At 36.4% G+C, this 20,460-nt stretch overlaps 1 protein-coding gene across 15 annotated transcripts in view; it reads left to right on the top strand.

The window, feature by feature from the left end:
* Positions 1-19,599, top strand: part of FREM1 (FRAS1 related extracellular matrix 1) — a 168,666-nt gene extending 149,067 nt beyond the window's left edge. For 5 of the 15 annotated variants that reach the window (XM_028835154.2, XM_015117674.3, XM_077966078.1 and 2 more), the window contains 8 exons: positions 4,153-4,302; positions 5,774-6,012; positions 6,692-6,739; positions 6,991-7,155; positions 7,368-7,496; positions 7,950-8,065; positions 14,154-14,239; positions 16,675-19,599. In XM_028835154.2, the coding sequence (XP_028690987.2) occupies positions 4,153-4,302; positions 5,774-6,012; positions 6,692-6,739; positions 6,991-7,155; positions 7,368-7,496; positions 7,950-8,065; positions 14,154-14,239; positions 16,675-16,874 (1,133 nt within the window). In that variant the 3' untranslated portion in view covers positions 16,875-19,599. Of the gene's footprint in view, positions 1-4,152; positions 4,303-5,773; positions 6,013-6,691; positions 6,740-6,990; positions 7,156-7,367; positions 7,497-7,949; positions 8,066-14,153; positions 14,240-16,674 lie in introns of those variants that run through there. The other 10 variants (XR_013404827.1, XR_013404829.1, XR_013404825.1 and 7 more) reach the window with 6 other exon arrangements.
* Positions 19,600-20,460: the final 861 nt, after the last annotated feature.

Here is a 20,460-nt window from a genome sequence, read left to right on the forward strand (position 1 = left end):
GTGAACCTTCACTTCAACATGCAAAAATCTGTATTTTGTTTTTGGCCTCCTTCCTGTGATATTTAACATTCTAACTCAGATAAGCTGGTTCCTCCAGCTGACCTCCTTTTGTGGGAAGAGATCCTGTTATATATGGGAAAGATTCCTGTTATTTATGTGCCGTTTACTCCCACGCTGATACAGGCTCTTGTGGCCAACCCTACAATCCCTACAATGAAAAGGTGAGATGATTTGCACCATGTCCCTTCCTACTTCATGTTAAGGCAGTTCCAACTTTTCCATTTCTTCAGTCTTTGCCATATGTCATCTTCATAATTTGAGGTCTGTTTGTTACAAGATCAGGAGTAATTTTGGCTGCTGGTAGGTTTCCAGCAGCCCATCAGTTGCTCTGTTTGGATTGATAGGAACTAGAATGTGTCACACTAGAAGAGACTCTGAAATCTACCTCTTAGAGATTCTACTGGATAAGATAAATACCCATTTGTCTAAAAGAGCTCACATGCTGTGTTGAATAGATACTAATGACTTCTGGGGGCTCTACATAATCTTATGATTTTAGATATTATTTAGACAATTTAAGAAATAATATAAGCATGTCTTATAAATTAAGAAAAAACCAATTGGCTGTTCATTGTTTTGGAATTTATTAACCCAAAAGCAGTTTTACACACTGAAATCTTGCTTTAGAGAGTTTTGAAGTTCTCCATGTCCACAGGTTTAGTAAATATTTACTCCTGTCTTGTTAATCCTTGCCTCTTTCTAGGTCTGGTGTCCCTGTCCCCATACCAACCCATTTTACCAAGGGAAATCAATTTGTTTTTTTTAAAATGGCAGCTTCCATGATTGGGTAAAGAAACAGAGTGAACAACCGAAGACAGTGGGATGCCATAAGGTTTGAGAACTCTTATGTGGGAGCTGGAAGGAAGCTTGTCTTGAAGTTGAGACTATGCTACCAAACCAAAAAAATACCAAGCAAACAAAAACAAACCCTAACTATTTTGCATTCAGCTATTGTGACTAGTCTTGAGTGGATATAAAAATACTCCTAAGAGCATGATTGTTTTCCTTTAAAATATGCATTATTGAAAAGCTTGCAGCATTCTTGATTAATACTTCATCATTCCCTAGAGTCAAAATGTTTTCCAAGGGAACAGATCTCTAATGTGGCATTTACTAAAAAATATTGAAAAAATGTCTTTCAATACAGAAATGTGTTTTGCAGGAAAATATCCAGGAACTCACCTACTCTGTCAAGTGGAATATGTCTGCATAAAGTGACACCTCTCTTTCCTCTTCAGCACCTTTTGTTTTGTGGGAACAGGGAGCCAGTCCAAGCCTTCTGAAAATGCTTGTATATCTCAGGGACTTAGCAAATACTTTGCACCTTGGAAGTGAAAGAGGAAGGGAAAAAATGATAAAGTTTTTACTTCCAATCTCATTAACCTGAAGAGTTAGTCCTCTGTGCACACCTGGTAGGCATAGAAACCAAGTTGGAATGCACAAAAACAAATCAGAAGCACTTAAATGAAACTCAAAAGATATTTTCTCTAACCCCTAACCATCTGGTTCTATCCTGTAAGGTCCAACAAAAACCTTAAGTTTTTTGTTTGTTTGTTTTGGTTGGGGGGTACTATAACTTTTAAAAATTAACCTTAAGGGAGTTGGTTGGGAGTTGGAAATATTTTTTGTATTGGATTTTATTAACATAGTGCTTAACTTTATGGTCTTTGAGGGTTAAAACAGTTCTCCAAATATTAATAATCATATTATTCAAATGCTTTCTTCATTGTCCACCTCTTATCTTTTCATGCCAATTGTATTACAGCAGCTGTCTATGTGGTCTCCAAACTTTTCTAGCCTATCTGTCTCTCTGCCTGGGTCTCCAAACTTTCTCACATAACACTCTCAGGTTCATTTTGCTAATCCACTTTCAGCATGTGACTTCTTTGTTCAAGAACCTTCCCTGTTGCCTATGTTGTAAAGTCTGAATCTGGCCAGGTGTCCAGGGCTCTCTGCAGTCTGGCTACAAATGATCTTTGCAGCCTTATGGCCTCCTGTCCACCCATGTAACCTCTCTATTCCAGCCAGCTAATTCATTCACCCTTCCCTAGTCAAGACCTCTACTTTGCTATCTTCCTGTCTTTGCTTATGTTGTTTTCCCATTTCTTCCCTCCTAATCCTTTCACTTCTAAAGCCCACATTTATATAGGCTTGACCATCTATTCTGTATCTTTTAGTAGCTAAACATACATAGCTTTCAATAATTATTTGACTTTTCTGGTTTTGCTTCTGTCTCCTCCAAAAGATTTTAAGCTCCTTTAGATCAGGGCTTGACTTGTTTTACACCTCTGGTATTCTCCATAGCATCTAATGCAAAGATAAGCATATCATAATTACAAAATATATATTTTGATGTATTGATTTATCCATCCATGAGATGGGAATTGTATGGTATTATTATACATACTAGATGCTTCAACTGCTTTTGCAAAGACTGTGAACGTAATTGATTTAAGAACTCAGCACTGAAAACTATCTGTCAGCCTATTTTTAAATAAAATACAATTATTCTGAATACACCTAATTTTTCCCCTCTAAGTGCAGCCAGCCAAAAGTAGAAGAAGTGGATACCTTCACCTTTCCATTGGCCTCTGTTGAGAATTGAAGAGTCTGATTAGATCATGATATCTATGTGAGGCATACCTTCAAGAAAGAGGCCACTGTATAGATGGACAGTTGAGAGGTATAAGTCTGTAGAAGGCAACCTGCAAGGTAAAAGAGGCGTTTTTTGGAGCTGTTGCCCAGGCTGGAGTGCAGTGACACATTCTGGGCTCACTGCAGCCTTGACCTTCTGGGCTCAAGTGATCCTCCCACCTCAGCCTCCTGAGTAGCTGAGATCATAGGCACTCGCCACCACGCCCACCTAATTTTTGTTTTTGTTTTTGTTTTTTGTAAAGATGGGGTTTCGCTCTGTTGGCCAGGCTGGTCTCAAACTCCTGAGCTCAACTGATACACCCACCTTGGCCTCCCAAAGTGCTGGGATTACAGGTGATCACCACTGCACCTGGCCAAGTTATATTTTTAAGAGAAGACTTTTGAAAAAGTTTAACTCTATTATATGGGAGGCTTAAGGGAGTGAAAACACTGAAATAGCCAATGAGCAAATGGCAGAGTAAGCTTTTCCAACTTAGCTCAGAAAAGTTAAATCATAAGTTTACTGTGTTTATTCCTCTTAAACTTGAGCCTTCTTTCTCCACTAAAAAGTATTCCCTTTACTTCCTGCCACCACTTGTTCTTCTAAATAAACTCAGGGGATATCCTATGATCCACATCATGGAAACTGGTCAGGATGAGATCATCTCAGAAGTTCCTTCCAGTCTTAATATTTTGTATATCTGGGGTTGCTTTGTTTCCCATCTTGGTGGTGACAGGATGGCTGGGATATGTTTGTAATGTCAAAACTGTTTTGTATAATATTAAGTTCGCAAAGTTACTGTGAACCAAGCTTGACTGTAACTTCATGAATAGAGGCAGCCAGAAAGAGGGGAAAAAAGGGCTCTATTTCTAGAACCCCCAACCCATAAAGTCTTTCTAGGAGGATACCAAACTACTGAGTATTACATCGTCAGAAAAAGCCTTTGTGGGCTAGAAAGATCTCAGGAAGTGGGGAAGCCGATGCAGGCAGCTGTCTTTAGAAATGATTAAGAAATCAATCATTTCAAGGGTTGCATGAATAGCATGAAGTACCATCCAATAATCACTTCTGTCTGCATCAACAGCTTAAGATTTTTTAAACTATTAAGATTTTAAGATTGCAATACTTGTTTATTCTTAAGAAGAGAAGGGACAGGTTGGGAAAATAATTAAGTCTTGGATCTCATCTAATAACCATTTTTTTTCATCCCTCACATAATGCAGCTTACTTTTTTGTTACAGTGTTTGCATTTAAACGGAATCATCATTGTCCAGGAACAAATGTGGTCTTTTCATATTATTTGGGAGAACAGCAGGACTTCAGTGAGTTGGTAGCAGTACAATAGCTCACTTGGGCTACTGCAGTCTAGCTGTAGACATGTTAATTAATATATTTCTCTGACACCTAGGTGATTGAAATAGCAATTAAAGAGTAATTAAAATGTTTACTTCTTGTAGGAATGTCAACTAAGATGTGGAATATAGCAATTACCTATGACGGATTAGAGGAAGATGATGAGGTCTTTGAAGTAATTCTGAACTCCCCTGTGAATGCAGTTCTTGGCACAAAGACAAAAGCTGCAGTGAAAATTTTGGACTCAAAAGGAGGTATTCTTTTGATCCTCATCTTGAAATCAGGAGCGGTCCTGGCGCCGTAGCTCTTGCCTTCAACAGCCAGCGTGCTTGATAACACCTTAAAATCAAAATGCTTAATTTCTTGTCAAGAAAGCACCCTCAGTCGTGATGTAGGCCCTTTATTCTGGTTTCTGCTTCATGTGGTTTTCCTCCTGCTAAGAATGATCACTTGAGAAAAGCAACAAGTCAGTGCCGTAGTTGTTTTTTTTCTACCCGTTTGTTGTTCTCGCCGAGGGGGAAATAGTGTTGGTGAGAATCTATCGACAATTATTTTCCCCCAGAGTCTGTAGAGCTGTAATTATCTTCCTCTGTTAAAGAGCACTCTTAATGCCTAAAATCTGAGCCCCCACTGTAGTGTGACCAGGAAAACTCTAAGAGAGGAAGGAATTGGAAAAAAATAGATGTGAAAGATGCAGCTGGCTTGGGAATTTGGGAGCAGCTGGAGAATATTAATGAATGACTTTGGATGGCAGCGCCAAACAGGTCCTGGATTGTCTATGCTAAAGAACAACCTGTGAACTAAATAAAATAAAGACAAGCCAGAGCTTTGGTGCTCTGATTTTTTTCCACCAAATGCCTTCTAGTTACTTGTCTTTTTAGCATTTGACAAGTGTTTGTACCGTACTGAATCTTACACTCCCATTTTTATACCTGTCATGCCCTATGGTCCGTATTTTTCTCTTGCCTGGAAATCTCTTCTCTTTCTTATGCTATAAAAAAAAAATGGGCCCTCCCATCTTTTCTTTATAATATCCACATTTCTGCAACATCTCTCGCCACTACCTTTCCTCACCACATTTATTTTCCAGTAGAATTTTGTGGTCACATGAAGTACACAAAATACATGATATACATACCTTGTATATGAAATATAAAATACCCAGACAAACGTTTTGCCCTCAAATGTTTTATGCCTTCCCAGAAATAATAATTGGTGAGGTTTCCAATAGGAGCTGCTCTATTAAGATTTACTGGGTCTTTGTTCTGTAGCAACTAAGTGAAATGTTTTATAAATACTACTTAATTCTATGACATCTTTAAACAATTCCAGTTTCTACTTCTAGGAAATGGTAAAGTGCTTGTGGAATAATGCTTAATCAGTGAATAAACTTGTATATTGGGGAATACTATAATAAGAGAAGTGAGACTTTCCCCCCAGTATGTGATATGATTATAAAATCATAACAGTGATTTTCATTTGGGGTTTATGAAATTGATTTCATGACTTTGTAATCACTCAATAGACGTGCAGACAGGCACAGCTTTCCTGCATGTAAACTGATGAAGAGTAAAGGAGTTTCTGGCAAATGGCAAAAAGGCAACATCTGGTGGGAAAACCATCCATCTAGGTTTAATGACAAGCTGCTCCAGGAGCTGTGTCAATGTGATCCCTTATCTGTTTGTGTAAAATGAACTGACCGCCTGCCATCTTGCATGCCTCCAGGACAATGCCATCCTTCATATTCCTCCAACCAAAGTAAGCACAGCACATGGGAGAAGGGCATTTGGCGTCTGCTGCCCCCAGGGTCTTCCTCATCCACCACTTCTGGTTCCTTTCATCTGGAAAGAAGACCTCTTCCATCTTCCACGCAGCTAGCAGTCACCAGGGGAGACACCCTGCGGGGCTTTGAGTCTACAGATCTTTCTCAAAGGAAGCTTAGGACCCGTGGGAATAGCAAAACAGTAAGGATGGGGACCTTATGGGAATTGATGTGCAGAATACATATTAAAAGGATCGGAAGATATTAATAAATATTCTGAAACACTGAAGAAGCTGTTTTGATTTTCATAGTGAGTGGGGGCCATTGTTCCTTTCACAGCTATGCATTGCCTTCTGTATACAAAGATCTTGAGGCTGCCTTGCTTCTTTAATTGTACTAACTGAGGTGACAGATATGCTGATTCATCCATATGATTTCTGCTTTGATTCCTTTTGTGACCAAGACAAATAGGAAATGATCTATGACCCTGAAATAGAGTGAGGTGAAATGATGCAATTGGGTGTGGAAGCCATGGCTTTGACCTTATTAACACAGCATTCTGACCAATGACATGCACGTGTGTGTGTGTTTGTGTGTGTGTGTGTGTGTTCTTGGACCTCTGTGTACTATAGATATACGAAAAATAAAGATGTATTTTTTTCCCTGACTGGAACTGTGTATGTGTGAATTCACACAACAATCATAAATTCTGATTAGGCCTAGTGATTTTTGAAATTCCAATGATATGGGCATGGGAAATCTTAAGATACATGTGTTTTGTAGTTGTTCAGACATTAGCAAGATCTTTTTGGTGGTTTTACCCTATTGCTAGTTATTAGTCAATCTGATTCTGTTCATATTTTGTTATCTGTCAATTTCAGGTTCGTCCATTCTCTGTTTATAGAAATGGAACAGACATCATCTATAATGTAAGTGTAGTCACAGATTTGCTAAATTTCTTATATTTATGGATGCAAGTATTTAATGAAACTATTATTTTATATTTTTTATATTTATATATCTCTCAAAAAATTGTTTTGAAATTAGAGGCTTGGGTGTTCAGAGAAACAAATCCTCTTATCTTTTTGCTTTGACTGAATTTTTGAATTGCTCATTTTTTTGTTTGCTATCTTGGTGTTTGTTTTTTTCCTTATTGTTGTTGATTGTTGGTTTCCTCAAGTATCATGGGATAGTTTCCTTGAAACTGGAGGATGACAGTTTCCCAACTCACAAAAGGAAGGCCAAAGTATCCATCCTTAGTCAGCCACAAAAGACAATCAAAGTGGCAGAACTGCCTCAAGCAGATAAGGTGGAATCCACAACTGACTCACACTTCCCCAGACAGGTATGAAAATCTTTGTTCCTTCTTATTCGCCTTAGAACAAGTTGTTTGCTGGGCCATAAACACACTTAATTCACAAAATAGCCTCCAAGGTTGGGGGGATCGTTTACCCAACACAAATGCTTCGCAACAAATGAAAACCCAAAGGAGGTGAATGTGTGAGCAACTTTCCTTAAGTCAGTTCTAAATTGCAAAATTGCCTTTCCTTCCCAAAGGACCAGTTGCCCTCATTTCCAAAGAACTGCACTCTGGAATTAAAGGGACTCTTCCATTTTGAAGAAGGCATCCAGAAGCTGTATCAGTGCAATGGGATTGCCTGGAAAGCGTGGAGTCCCCAAACCAAGGTAGGAGACAGGCTGAGCAGCCAAGCACCTTTACTCGCAATGTGCTCTATGATAAGCTAATAAAGGGGAACAATCTGGTGCATGACTCAACCCATGCTACATCTTCCTGCCATTGTTATAACTTGAAGGCCAAGAGGAAACAATGGCCCAAAGTGGCTTTTTAAAAATCACAAAATACGTTAGTTAAATCAATACCATTTAAGAAGATGTTTACTTGTTTTGTTTGGTTGTCAGAATGTCAAAGTTGTAACATTGAAACATTGCTGACTGTGGTAGTGTTTTCTGTAAGAAGCCATTGCATTTCTCAAGATGGAGAATTGGAATTAGGACTGACTCCCTTTGCGGTGACGAAACTACTTGACTTAAGTTAAGGAACTCTTAGGGCTCCTTATGCTGAACCAACTCCAGATTGTAAAGACCATTATGATATGAACACAGACAACTATTTTTCAGGATGTGGAAGACAAATCCTGTCCAGCCGGGTGGCACCAGCACTCAGGCTACTGTCACATCTTGATCACAGAGCAGAAAAGCACCTGGAATGCGGCTGCCCGAGCTTGCAGGGAACAGTAAGGAACCCTATTGCACATTTTGTTGATGTTTTCTTTTCCACTATTTCTCTATTTTCTCATGGAAGTGGAGAGCTGCTTCATTCATTCAACAAGCATTGAGTGCCTAATATCTGCCTGGCTTTGTTTTAGGAGCCCCAAGGCAGTTCCCTAGTTCAGAATGGATTTGTGATGGGCCTTGATGATGTATTTGGCTTAGCTCTTTTCTGTTAAAGCTGCACCATTGCCATGTTTCTTTTTCTGTTCTTTTCTTTTTCTCTCTGTCTCAGTCTTTGTGAGGAAATCAGGAGATTTTCTCAGTCAGCAGCATTGCAGTTTATTTTTTTATATGATAAGAATTCCTGCCCATTTAATTGAAAGTATATAGTAACGAAAAGCCTTATAGCATCAGGCCTCTAGCAATGCGATTATACAGCAATGATTATAAAACTGGACAAGTAAGACAAAGGCTCACTGGGTAACAGAACATTCAGTAAAGAATGACTTGTGGTCAGAGAATGACAACCAATGTATATAGTCCAGAAGGACTTTAAAAATGCATGTATACTGATCCCTGACCCTCCTTTTTTTTTTTTTTTTTTTTTTTGCCAATCTGGATATTATCCAGACAACACAATTAGACTAATATGCCCCATGGCTGGAAATTGAGACTAGGGAAGTCTCTGGTTATTATTGATCAGATCTTGTACTTCATAAAATTTAAAAAGTTATACACATCTAAGACGCCATTAAGAAAATGAAAGAGCAAACCACATTCAGGAAAAGCTATTCTCAAATCAAAAACCTGATAAAGGTCTTAAACCCAGACAATATAAACAACTTCTACAAATCAATGACAAAATGGCAATTCAAACAATAGTGAATGATTTAGAGTCTTCACAAGAGTAGATGTCCAGTTGGTCAATAAATAAATGAAAAGGTGCTCAAAACTGTTACATATGAGGTAAATGAAAGTGAAAACCACAATGAAATACCACTTCACGCCTATTATAATAGTTAAAATTATAAATATGACAATCCAAAATTTTTTTTTAATGTTTAAACTTTTATTTTAAGTTCCCGGGTAAATGTGCAGGTTTGTTACCTGGGTAAATGTGTGTCATGGGGTTTGTTGTATAGATTATTTCATCATCCAGGTGTTAAGCCTAGTACTCATTAGTTGTTTTTCCTGATGCTCTTCCTCCTCTCACCTTCCACACTCCAATAGACCCCATTGTGCGTTGTTCCCCTCTATGTGTCCATGTGTTCTCATCATTTAGCTCCCACTTACGAGAACATGCAGCGTTTGATTTTCTGTTCCTGCATTAGTTTGCTACAGATAATGACTCCCAGCTCCATCCATGTCCCTGCAAAGGACAAAATTTTGTTCTTTTTTATGGCTGCATAGTATTCAATGGTGGACAATACCACATGTTGATAAAGATATAGAGCAAATAGAATTCTCATGTGTTGTTGGTGGAAGTGTAAAATGGTACAATCACTTTGTAGAACTAACAGTTTGTTATAAATTTATATGCATCTACCCTATGACCTAATATATTCTACTCCTAGGTGTTTGACCAAAAGAAATAAAAATATATGCTAAAAAAGTTTCATAAAAATATTGCATAGTAACTTTATTCACAATAATACTAATTTGGGTCAATGTTTTTTGTTATTGATGTTTAGAAATACTTGATATTTTCTCCATCAACAAGGGAATACATTTTTTTGATAAATTATTTTATAAGTGATGGAATAAACTACTGAAACTTCCAACAATGTAGATAAATCAAAAATAGAACATAGAGAGAAAGCAGTCCTACACAAAAGAATACTTATCATATGATTCCATTTATATAAATAAGAAAATCTAATCTATGTTGTTAGAAATAAAAAATTGTTATATCTGGTAAGATTGTGGAATGGCTAGAAAATAGCACGAGGCAATGTTCTAAAGTAAGAGAAGTGTTCAGTGTATTATTCTAAGTGGTTATTAAATGGATGTATATACAATTGGCAAAACTCATCAATTTGAATATTTAAAAATCTATTCGTTTTATTATATGTAAATTATACCTAGATTTTTTTAAAAGTTAATACAATGTTTTAAAAGTGTGTTTAAAAACTGGTGAAACCACCTTTTTCTTCACTGGTGTATTTCATGTTTTAACTGCGAGTAGAGTCACCGGAGAGGTTAATCAGTGGCTTTCAGTATTTTTTTTTGTTGATAAGTTGGCGGTATCAAATAAGATAAAATATTATAATTTTTACAAATAATAATTGCTTTAAATACATATATTTCCATAGTGCTACATGTTAAAGAACAAATAAGACATTCTCCCATCATTAAGATGGTTAAGATGTTAAAATGACATCTTAACTGTTTGTCATTTAGTTTGTCTTAATGCATTCTACCAGTAGAAGTAGTGGTATTGGTCTTTTTTCCTCCTCGAGGAAAGGGCTTTGATGTTGATCAAAAGCTGTCTAAACTAGCAAGAAGAAGATTACAGTATGCAACAATGGGGGGAGAATACGATGGTGTCTTTGCTTACAAAATTAAGGGAACAAGTAGTTATACTCCAGCCAAAGTTATCAAGATTAAATGGTTGTTGGGATTTATTGATAAAATGTAGATGAACAGAACAGAACTTCCCAACTTGAAGTTTAGAAGCAACCTTTTGTACATCTTCCAAGGTTCTTAAAGGACAATGCAAGTAACTGGTCTATAATGAAGCTTTCGTTGGTTCTTAACGTATGAGAAAAATAAGGACAGTATGTATTGAGAAATATCTTTCCATTCAGTCATATATGGTGGTGTCAGATTGCCAAGTGTTTTTTTAAAGGACTGTTCTTTATTCTGAGATTACAATAGTGCAGCTTTTCATTGTCAAAAACCACTTTTTATGAAATAATAGCAACTTATAACATTGTTGATGCCTTCATGTTGACAAACCTACATCAGTCTCCCATCATCTTTTGTTTTCATTTTATTGTTCTGTCTATTAATAATTGTGACTAGGTTCTATTGGTGAGTAGCAACGAGTTCTTCACGTATCTATTAATACTGTACCATTTGATCATCACAATAATAAACTTAAGGTCTAAATTAATTTAAAAGCATAGGTACTTTCTCATGCACTTAATCTGAGATTTCATCTGCAGCTTGGTTTTAAGCACCTTCACCCATGACCCTTTTATATTAGCCTAACTGTAGTCTGCATGCCTCCTTGTCAATAATGTCTTACTTTTATATTTACAGTATATGAAATTGTTTCACATGTATTAGCTTATTTGGTCCTTCCATCACTTCTCTTATCTAAGGTTTACAGATTTATTTTAAAAAGAGGTTCAAGGAAGCAAAATCACTTGCTCACAGGCATACAAGGAAGTAAATGAAAGAGATAGAATTTAGTTTTTCATCATTATACTCTCTAAAACAGGTCCCCTAAGTATAGCGGGTTTCTCATCATGGATGTACTGACAAGTATGTGTATTTTAACTATGTGTTGAGGTAACCCAAAGTAGATTTTCAAAATTATGTGTTAATAATTGTTTTTCTCTCACTGCAAACACGTATTAAGATTTTTATTAAATTATGGCCCCTAAATTTCCTTTGGATTTGAATCAAACTAACCTTTCAAGGCGAACCTAAGGTATGATCAAATTCCTAGTTTATAGATTCATTCATTTAACAAATATTTCTGAAAGTCCTTTACAGAGGGTCATCCGCAACACCCATATTTCCATAAGGACAGCAAATTTTGCTTTATCCTTTGTCCCTAACCAGATTGCTAACTCAACTTGACCTTTATCTCCAATCTTCTTTCCTCCCCATTGGTGTTTTATTATTTTTCTGAGTCAAAGGAGCCAGACTCCTAGATTATGCATTTCTTGAATTTACATGTTGTAATCTCATCTGCTCATTTCCTCAGGCAGTCATTGTACATTTGGTAATTCTATTATTATAGAGCATTATCTATGAAACCATTTTGTTTTCCCACAGGAGTGTCTGGAACCCCTGCTGGCCTATGCTTAGAGTTACCCTGAAATCTACCTAAACTTAATAAAAAATTTTCAGAGAAGCAGATATTTATTTTTATAACCAGAAATATTAAAGCTTCTGTTTCTAACTCTATACCACAAATATTTGTGTATGTGTACCTATTTATAATTGTATATCCATATGTACACCTATACAGATAATACCCACCATATTTTATATGTATGTGAGCATAAAATAAAAGGAGTGATATTTTTATAAAATATTAAACATATGAATACCTAAATATTTCTTTTGTGAATAACTATGCTCTTAACATTTTACCTGTCTTGAAGCAAAGCTATCTTCCCATCTCACTCTTTTGGAACTTCTTGTTTTTTGGAGAGTCAAAAAGAAAACCAAAATTGTACTTGGGCAGCTAAAATGGATTTTACCAAGTTTGTTTTAAAGATAGCTTCAGGAATCTTCAAGCTAGAGAAGATGTTAAATATCCTTGAATAAAACCCATTACATCCTGATGCTGAAGTTGAGGCTGCAAAGTTAGGGAATTTCAGTAAGCGAATTAGTTCAGTAAGAGAATTAGGGAATTCAGTGAGGGAATTAAGGGGTAATCAGTAAGTGGAACCCTGGTCTCTCATGCTCTGTACAAAATGTCATAGTGACTGGGACAGTACCTCAAGCTCTCCCTCAGCCTATATTTAACAGAAGTTTCATATTGTTTGTTCTAAGCCTACAGCACATTAGAATGACCATGTTGGATATGATGGGAAGGGGAGGAGAGGAGATGCCTCATCATACTTACTGTAACTGTCAGACAGGAGCTGAGAGTCAATAATGAGGTCAGAGCCAAGTCACAAAACCCAATCCAGCTGTGTAAGGCCATTCAGTGGAGGGGCAAAGAGCCTCATATATCTAAGAAGGCCTAGAAATCATCATTGCATCAGACAGCAGCAAAGTACTATTATTAGTGGGGGAAAATCATTTAAAAATAGACAAATTATGTTTACCATATCTAGTCTGGAAAAGCAGAGAAATAGATCTGAATTTTGAAAAGTCATAGGCAAAATAAATAAAATTAAATTCAACAGCTATCTAATCTAATGTGTTGCTAATTTTGTTTCCTACTTTTCTTTTCATATCAATGGATATTAACCAGGCAAAAAGATCATGGTGATTTAATTTATTATTTTCCTTGTTTGATTTTTTAAATGTTTAAAATTATTTTTAAAATTTTAATTTTATGTTTAATTGACAAATAATAATTGTGTGTATTTGTGGGGTACAATGTAATGTTATGATACATATATACATGATGTATTTGTTTCTTGTTTGAAACTTTCTGGGTTTTTAGTTTTAAAACAGAAAGAAAGAATTATTCAGTGGCTTTTTACTTAAAGCATTTTTAAAGAGGTTTTAATGAGCACCGCTGGGGAATTAGGCACAATCAAATATTGCTTCTAGGAATAACTCAGCTAGCTGCAAAAATAATTTATAAAAAATTCTGTTTTGCAAAAAATATTTTACATATGTTTGTAAAAACAAGAGCTTTAATTTCTACACATTATATGAAGGTTTGACAGTTGGGACTATACTCATTTCATTGAGTATAATGAAGGAGTCATAATAATATGTTTATTTGGCTAAACACACTAAGCTCCAAATTTAAACCTGAAGTAATTTTATCTAAATGGTTAGTTTGGGCTACCTTACTCATCAAATTAACTTGGTATTTGCCAAATTTATACCAGCTAGAAATAAACTTATGAAAAGAATAGTATTTTGTCATTAAATAAGTAATTGTTATAAGCAATCAATTGCTGATTTTCCAAAAGATGTTTGAAACTTATTGTTTATGTTTTAAAACCTGTTGATGTTTTATGCTGTAAAGCCCAGATATTATCATAAACCATCACTTTCTTTGATGCCACCTACCCCCACCCTGCAGACACTTTTAAAATAAAACTGCACTATTAAAATCTTAGAAAGATCTTTTTAATACATACTTTTTTGTGTATTTTAAACTTATTTTTATTTCTGTTATGCATTTCATATCAGCAGAAATGTTAACTGCTTGTTGTTGATGCTCTCATTTTCATTCGCGTGTAGATACATGGGCAACCTTGTAACTGTATTCTCCAGGCAGCACATGCGATGGCTCTGGGACATTGGTGGGAGAAAGTCCTTTTGGATAGGCAAGTATCTGTGCTGCACTGTGGAGGGAGGCAAGGACATGAAACAAACTGGCACCACCACCCTGCTACTCCCTTCCCTGGGTCAAATGATTGTGGTTTACAATAATAGGCAATCAATAGATCTAACCATTTATCTTGTAAAACTCATCTTAAACCTTTTTTTGGCACAATACTTTCATTTTTAGACATCTCGCCCAAAGAAGTAAATAGGGATGTGGTCAGATTGACAGGCAAGAGAATTCAATGCAATAACATTTCTAAAAGTAAAAAATTAAAAGTTGCTATGACTAAAGAATGGTTAAATAAATTATACTACAGCCATATGAAGGAATATGTAAGATTTAATGCTTTTGCAAGCCATTAAATAATAAAGACATAAAAAATTGCCTTATGTTTATTTATTCATTTAACGAATATATGTTGATGCACATTATATTACATATAAAACGTAAAGTGTATTCTATGGCAATTCTATTTATTCTATTTAAAGTGAAAATGCAGGATCCACATCCATATAAAGTATGAAATAATTTAGAATGAAAGCAATTATGCATGTGGTGTATGTATAAATATAAATAAATTATACATATTACATATATATATTCCAAATAATTAGAAATGACTTACCTCCAGTCAAGAATTATAGGTAGGCTGGCTATGGTGGCTCATGCCTGTAATCCCAGGACTTTGAGAGACCAAGGCTGGAGGATTGCTTGAGCCCAGGAGTTGGAGATAAGCCTGGGCAACATAGTGAGACCTTGTCTCTATGAAAAACTTAAAAAGTAGCCAGGCATGGTGGCAGCTAATAATAATCCCAGCTACTTGGGAGGCTGAGGTGGAAGGAGTGCTTGAGACTAGGAAGCTGAGGCTGCAGTGAGCCCTGATTGTGCCACTGCACTCTAGCCTAGGCAACAGAGAAAGACCCTGTCTCTAATAATAATCATAATAATAATATAGGTGATTTTAATTTTATTCCCTCTTTTCTGAAGTCTTAATATTTCCTATAATTTTAACAATAATAACAAATCTTTTTCTTTTGAGACAGAATCTTACTCTGTCACCCAGGCTGGAGTAGAGTGGCACGATCTTGGCTCACTGCAACTTCTGCCCCCTGGGTTCAAGCAATTCTCTTCCCTCAGCCTCCTGAGTATCTGGGATTACAGGTGTCCGCTATCACGCCCGGCTAATTTTTGTAGTTTTAGTAGAGATGGGGTTTCACCATGTTGGCCAGGCTGGTCTTGAACTCCTAACCTCAGGTGATCCACCCGCCTCAGCCTCCCAAAATGCTGGAATTATAGGCATGAGCCACCACACCCAGCTGAATAACAAATCTTTTTAAACCACTTTAGAAACAGAATTTTCAGGGCCCATCAAAGTCAGTGTTCCCACTACTTCTCTTTAGAGACATTGTATTTGAGGGAATCAGGATAGTTCCCTCTCTTGGCTTTTCGGTGGGTCCCTAAGTTCTGAAATGAACTGAGTATTAAGAGACAAGCTGGAAGATAAGTTTTCTCTACATCCATAATGACTCATTTCAAGGCTCTGTCCTCACAATATGCTTAGGCATAATGTCATCTAATCAATAATTCAAGGAGGGCATTCCTAACCAAAAGTATTTCATTTGATTCCACCCAAAAATACTGACTGCAAATCAGTTGGGGGAAGGTAAAATGTTACGTATCTAGGACTGTTTTCATGGTCAAATTTGATTTAGGGAACGTCGGATCATGCTGTGGCACGGGGTTCCTTTTTATTTTATTCTTTTTTATTTCTATTATGAAAGAGTGGGGGAAAGCTTCTTTAAGAAAACATTACAGAAGCTTTACAACATTAAAGTGTAATTTGCAAAATTTGCCAGTGGAGGTAGAGAGACAAGTCGAGAAAATCTGCTTTTTATTGGATTTGTAGCAGATTGAAACATCTTAAGCCTTGGACTCAAAATAATACATAGTAAGCTACTTTCAAATATGAAAACCAGGATATTTAAATAATGAGGAGAAAGAACAATAGGCAAGAGAATATCTGTTTCCCTGTGATAGGAGTTCTGCATGTAGGATGATATGAATAACAATAATAGCTGCCATTTATTAAACACTTATATATGCCAAGAGCTTTACATGCATTATCTTTTTAAATCCTCCAAACAACCCTAGATGTACTATTTTTATGCTCATTCCTTAGATGAGGAAACTAAAACTCAGAGAGGTTAAGTAACCTGCCCAAAGATGCTCCTCTAGCAAGTAAGTGGTAGAGCTAGAATTGGACTGGGATTCGTTTGACCCCTCGTGTCTTAGAGTATTCCAAGTTCCTATCCCTTGTTTTAGAACCTGGGCCCACATTTGCATGTGATAACTGAGCTTAGAGCAATAGTTGGATATGATATCTAAGTATAAATGCAATAAAAGTAATTGGCACGTTCTTTTGGTTCACATTAGGTTTGAATGACCAAGTGCGTGCTGGCCACTGGGAGTGGATCGGTGGTGAACCTGTTGCCTTCACCAATGGAAGAAGAGGGCCCTCTCAACGCTCCAAGCTTGGAAAGAGCTGTGTTTTGGTTCAAAGACAAGGGAAATGGCAAGCAAAGGACTGTAGGAGAGCCAAACCTTATAATTATGTGTGTTCCAGAAAACTCTAAATATAACAGACCCTACAGGTGGCCACCTGGAATTTGTCACCTATTTATTTACAGGATCTGTGAATATTGCTCCATAGAAAACAAATTGTTATGATTGGGTGGGTATACCTTTGTGATTCGGTCTAGTGAAAATGGAACATTTTTAATAGTGCCAGAAAGATTGATAAATGAATATTTTTTACAAGATAAGATACAATTTTTGTGTCTCAATACCTTTTAAAATAAATGCCAGCAGTATTATAAAGTGTAAGATTTGTTTATTCCAGAAGACCCTCACCCTTACCCCACTCCAAACCTCAGGGAGCACCGGTCTCATGGTCCTTGGATTTAAAAAAAAAATGTGGTCCCATTACCTCTAACGAATTTATTCTGAAATATATATCGTAGGTGCCCCTACCACTTTAGTTTGAGTGAAGCTAACTCTACTAGTTCATTAAACCAAAGTTGAACTGCAAAGTTGTCCCTTTGGAGCCCTTTAAATGTGAAATCTAAGATTAGAGGCTGTGGTGGAAAAAGAGAATTTTCTATAATGAAAAAGACTTTAGATGAAAGAATCTTGTAGGTGGAGGCTCATCTGTTCAAAGCTGTAGTTCAGGTGAGAATTCAGGGGGCTGCCTGTACTCCAGAGTTCTGTTCATCACTATCGCTATGCATGAAACAGATCTCCTTTTTCAATTTGAATGTTGGCATTGTACCATCCCAAAGCTAATGATTGGGTTTCCCCAGCCTTACCGAGTCATGAGAAATTTCAAGTAACGTAATCTCTTCCTCTGTGTTTATTGTACTGACAAGCATTTCTCAAAGACATTTGGGATAAAGAGTAAATATGAATGATGGTTGACATATGGAAGAAAAATACTGCTTCCTCAGAAGTGTCCTGATGAACTGTGCTGGTGAACAGAGAAAAAATAATACTGAAAACAGAGCCTCTGAAAGTCTGCATTCTCAGAAAGGATTTTGAGACAACTGTGAGCCACCCTTAAATCTTTAATATTTGCAGCAATGCCATGTTAACTAGATTTTCTAATGGAAAGGTACCTTATTAATTTGTAATCTCAGCAGAGTGGAACATTTTTGTAACAATGAAGTATGTTGCAGCTTTACCAGAACTCCCTTCTGAAATCAAGGTTTAAGAGTTACAGGAAATTAGAACTTTATGTCTGAAACATTTATTTAAAGTTTTTCTCTTTTCATAATCGCTGAGAAATATGGTTGTGCGAAATGCCACTTGCTCTATGAGCACCAATGTAACTTCAGAATCAAAAGGGGGTTATCAAGTAGACTAGAGCTCTGGTGCTGGTTTTATTATTAAAAATACCTTGAGTGTTATAGACACTAAAATTGCTTGGAGAAAGTCAGTTAAGTTTCTGGATATAAAAACATGGCAAGCTTAGTTCATTTATCAAGGTTGTAATTAATAGAAAAATTTACAAAGCAAGATTGGAATATGATCCAGACATTCTGCCTATTACTTAAATCTAAACATAATTGTAGTGTCAGAGGGTCCTTACTTGAGATGTCACAGGTGGGCTCCAGATTGGCATAATGTACAGGTTCTCTGTGAGACACAAGCAGTTTCTGGCGTTTAACCAAAAGATGCCACACCTATCCTTTTGCCAGCTCCAGTCAAATTCTTCCTGGTCCACAGTCTTCTTGCAGTATGGAAATGTGAGATTTGGGCCAAAGAAAAAATAGCTGTTTACCTAAAGGGTTAAGTCCTAGAAAGGAAGTAGAAGTTTGGGAAATGAGTGATTCAAAGGCCAGTCCTTCCACTGGAACTCTAAAACTATATAAACCATCTAAAACTGGAAATCTAGAACTATGTCAACTATGTAGAACCTTGTCAGCATGGCAGATTTATTACACATTTCTGCAATGTAAATGATAAATGATACTGAACTAATTGCAAATGTTAGAATAAAGAGTGAGTGTTTTGATTTTTATAACAATTAGAAATGCTACAAGAATATTTTAAAATATTCCTGATCATGAAAGCATTAATCAAGTTGGAAAATCCAAGTCATTTTAAGAAGATAAAAATAGAAATTCAGGCAAGTTTAGGTGATGGGTGGTATTCATCACAACCTTCATTTTATTCTTACAATTGAGCTTTGACTCAGGGGGAAAAGAAGTAAATGATTGTCAAGGTTCCCTCTACCTTAACTAGTAGTTTCTGATGGGAGTGGGGAGGAAGGAAATGGAGTAATGGATAGAATGGGAATGAGAGATTACAGGAGAGAGAGATGAGAAGGGTTGAACAGGAGAGGATGGGAACTGATGGTAGCTAGGAAGGAAAGCATCAAGAAGGACCTGAATGTACCCAGCTCTTCTCTGCAGACTTCAGTACCACCTCAGGAAAAGGCCCACTCTATCCAGGGGCATCAGTCCAGCTCAAGAGTGTCTAGCTTTTCAGAATCTTCTGATTGTTTGGTCTTTAACAAAAACATAGCATCTATTTGGTAAACATAAACTTAAGCAAATATGATAATCATTTCATCTCCTTCCAAGAAGTGGTGAAAATGAACCAGGTGACATTAATTTGATTTCTGTTTTTGTTTATTTTTAATACAGCCAAAAAGATATGCACATATTTTAATTTACATTATGGTTCTGTATAATTTAAACCATAAACTGGTGCTGAGTAATTTCTGCAGCAAAGCAGCATATTAAATGTACTGCATCTAGTGTTGTATCAAAATCAATAAACTTGTTTTAAGTTCTGAGACACCTTCCTTTAGCTTTTAACATTCTATCTTATTCCTGGGGACATGTGAGTTTTAGATTTTAGTGATTCTATTTAGCAAGGGATGGAGGAGAAAAGTCAACATGTTTTTTATCTTTACTGGTCGGACCAGCCTTTCATTGTGTGGCTTCCTTGTATCCATACATCCAACTACCAGTCATTTGACAAATATTGAACAAGGCATGCCAACCGTGCAACTGACATTGTTCCAGATACTGGAGATACTGTAGGGAATAAGATAAAAACATAGAACTATAAAAGCATAGTGCATATATGCAAATGTATAATAGCTTTTTATGCCTGAAGCTTTTTATGCCTCAAGCTTTTTATCAGGAAGGAAATCACAGTGGAAATCAGTGATTACATCATCCCTTTTCCTAATCGAAGGGAAACACACAGATACAAACAGCTCAGGCCGAATTTTGTTGTATTTTTCTTGATTAAGACACTGATACTAACTTCCTAACTTTTAATCAGGTCGAAGTGTTATTGATAGCAGCTGTCCCAAATTTTCTGTCTCCAGAATCAAGTTAGGAACTAAAGTTTTTATATCTAGTTAATTGATGTTTTAGCAATTACTTTTTCCAAAATGATGAGTACGTGTCTCTGTATCTTAGGGATTCCTGGAGTAACAGAAATTAAAGAGAGATACCTTTGATATCATCTTACTTAATACTCCTATGTTATAACAGAGAAAGTTACTGTGTGAAGAAAGCAGCACTAGAACTGAGGTCTTCCACATTTTAGGCTGAATCTCTTCTAATTATTCCACATATCTATTAGCATTCTGAGCAGGTGGTTTTATTATATTCAAGTAAAATATACTCATCTTTGAATGATGAG

The sequence above is a fragment of the Macaca mulatta genome, chromosome 15 (assembly GCF_049350105.2).
Source record: "Macaca mulatta isolate MMU2019108-1 chromosome 15, T2T-MMU8v2.0, whole genome shotgun sequence".
Taxonomy (NCBI): Eukaryota; Metazoa; Chordata; class Mammalia; order Primates; family Cercopithecidae; genus Macaca; species Macaca mulatta.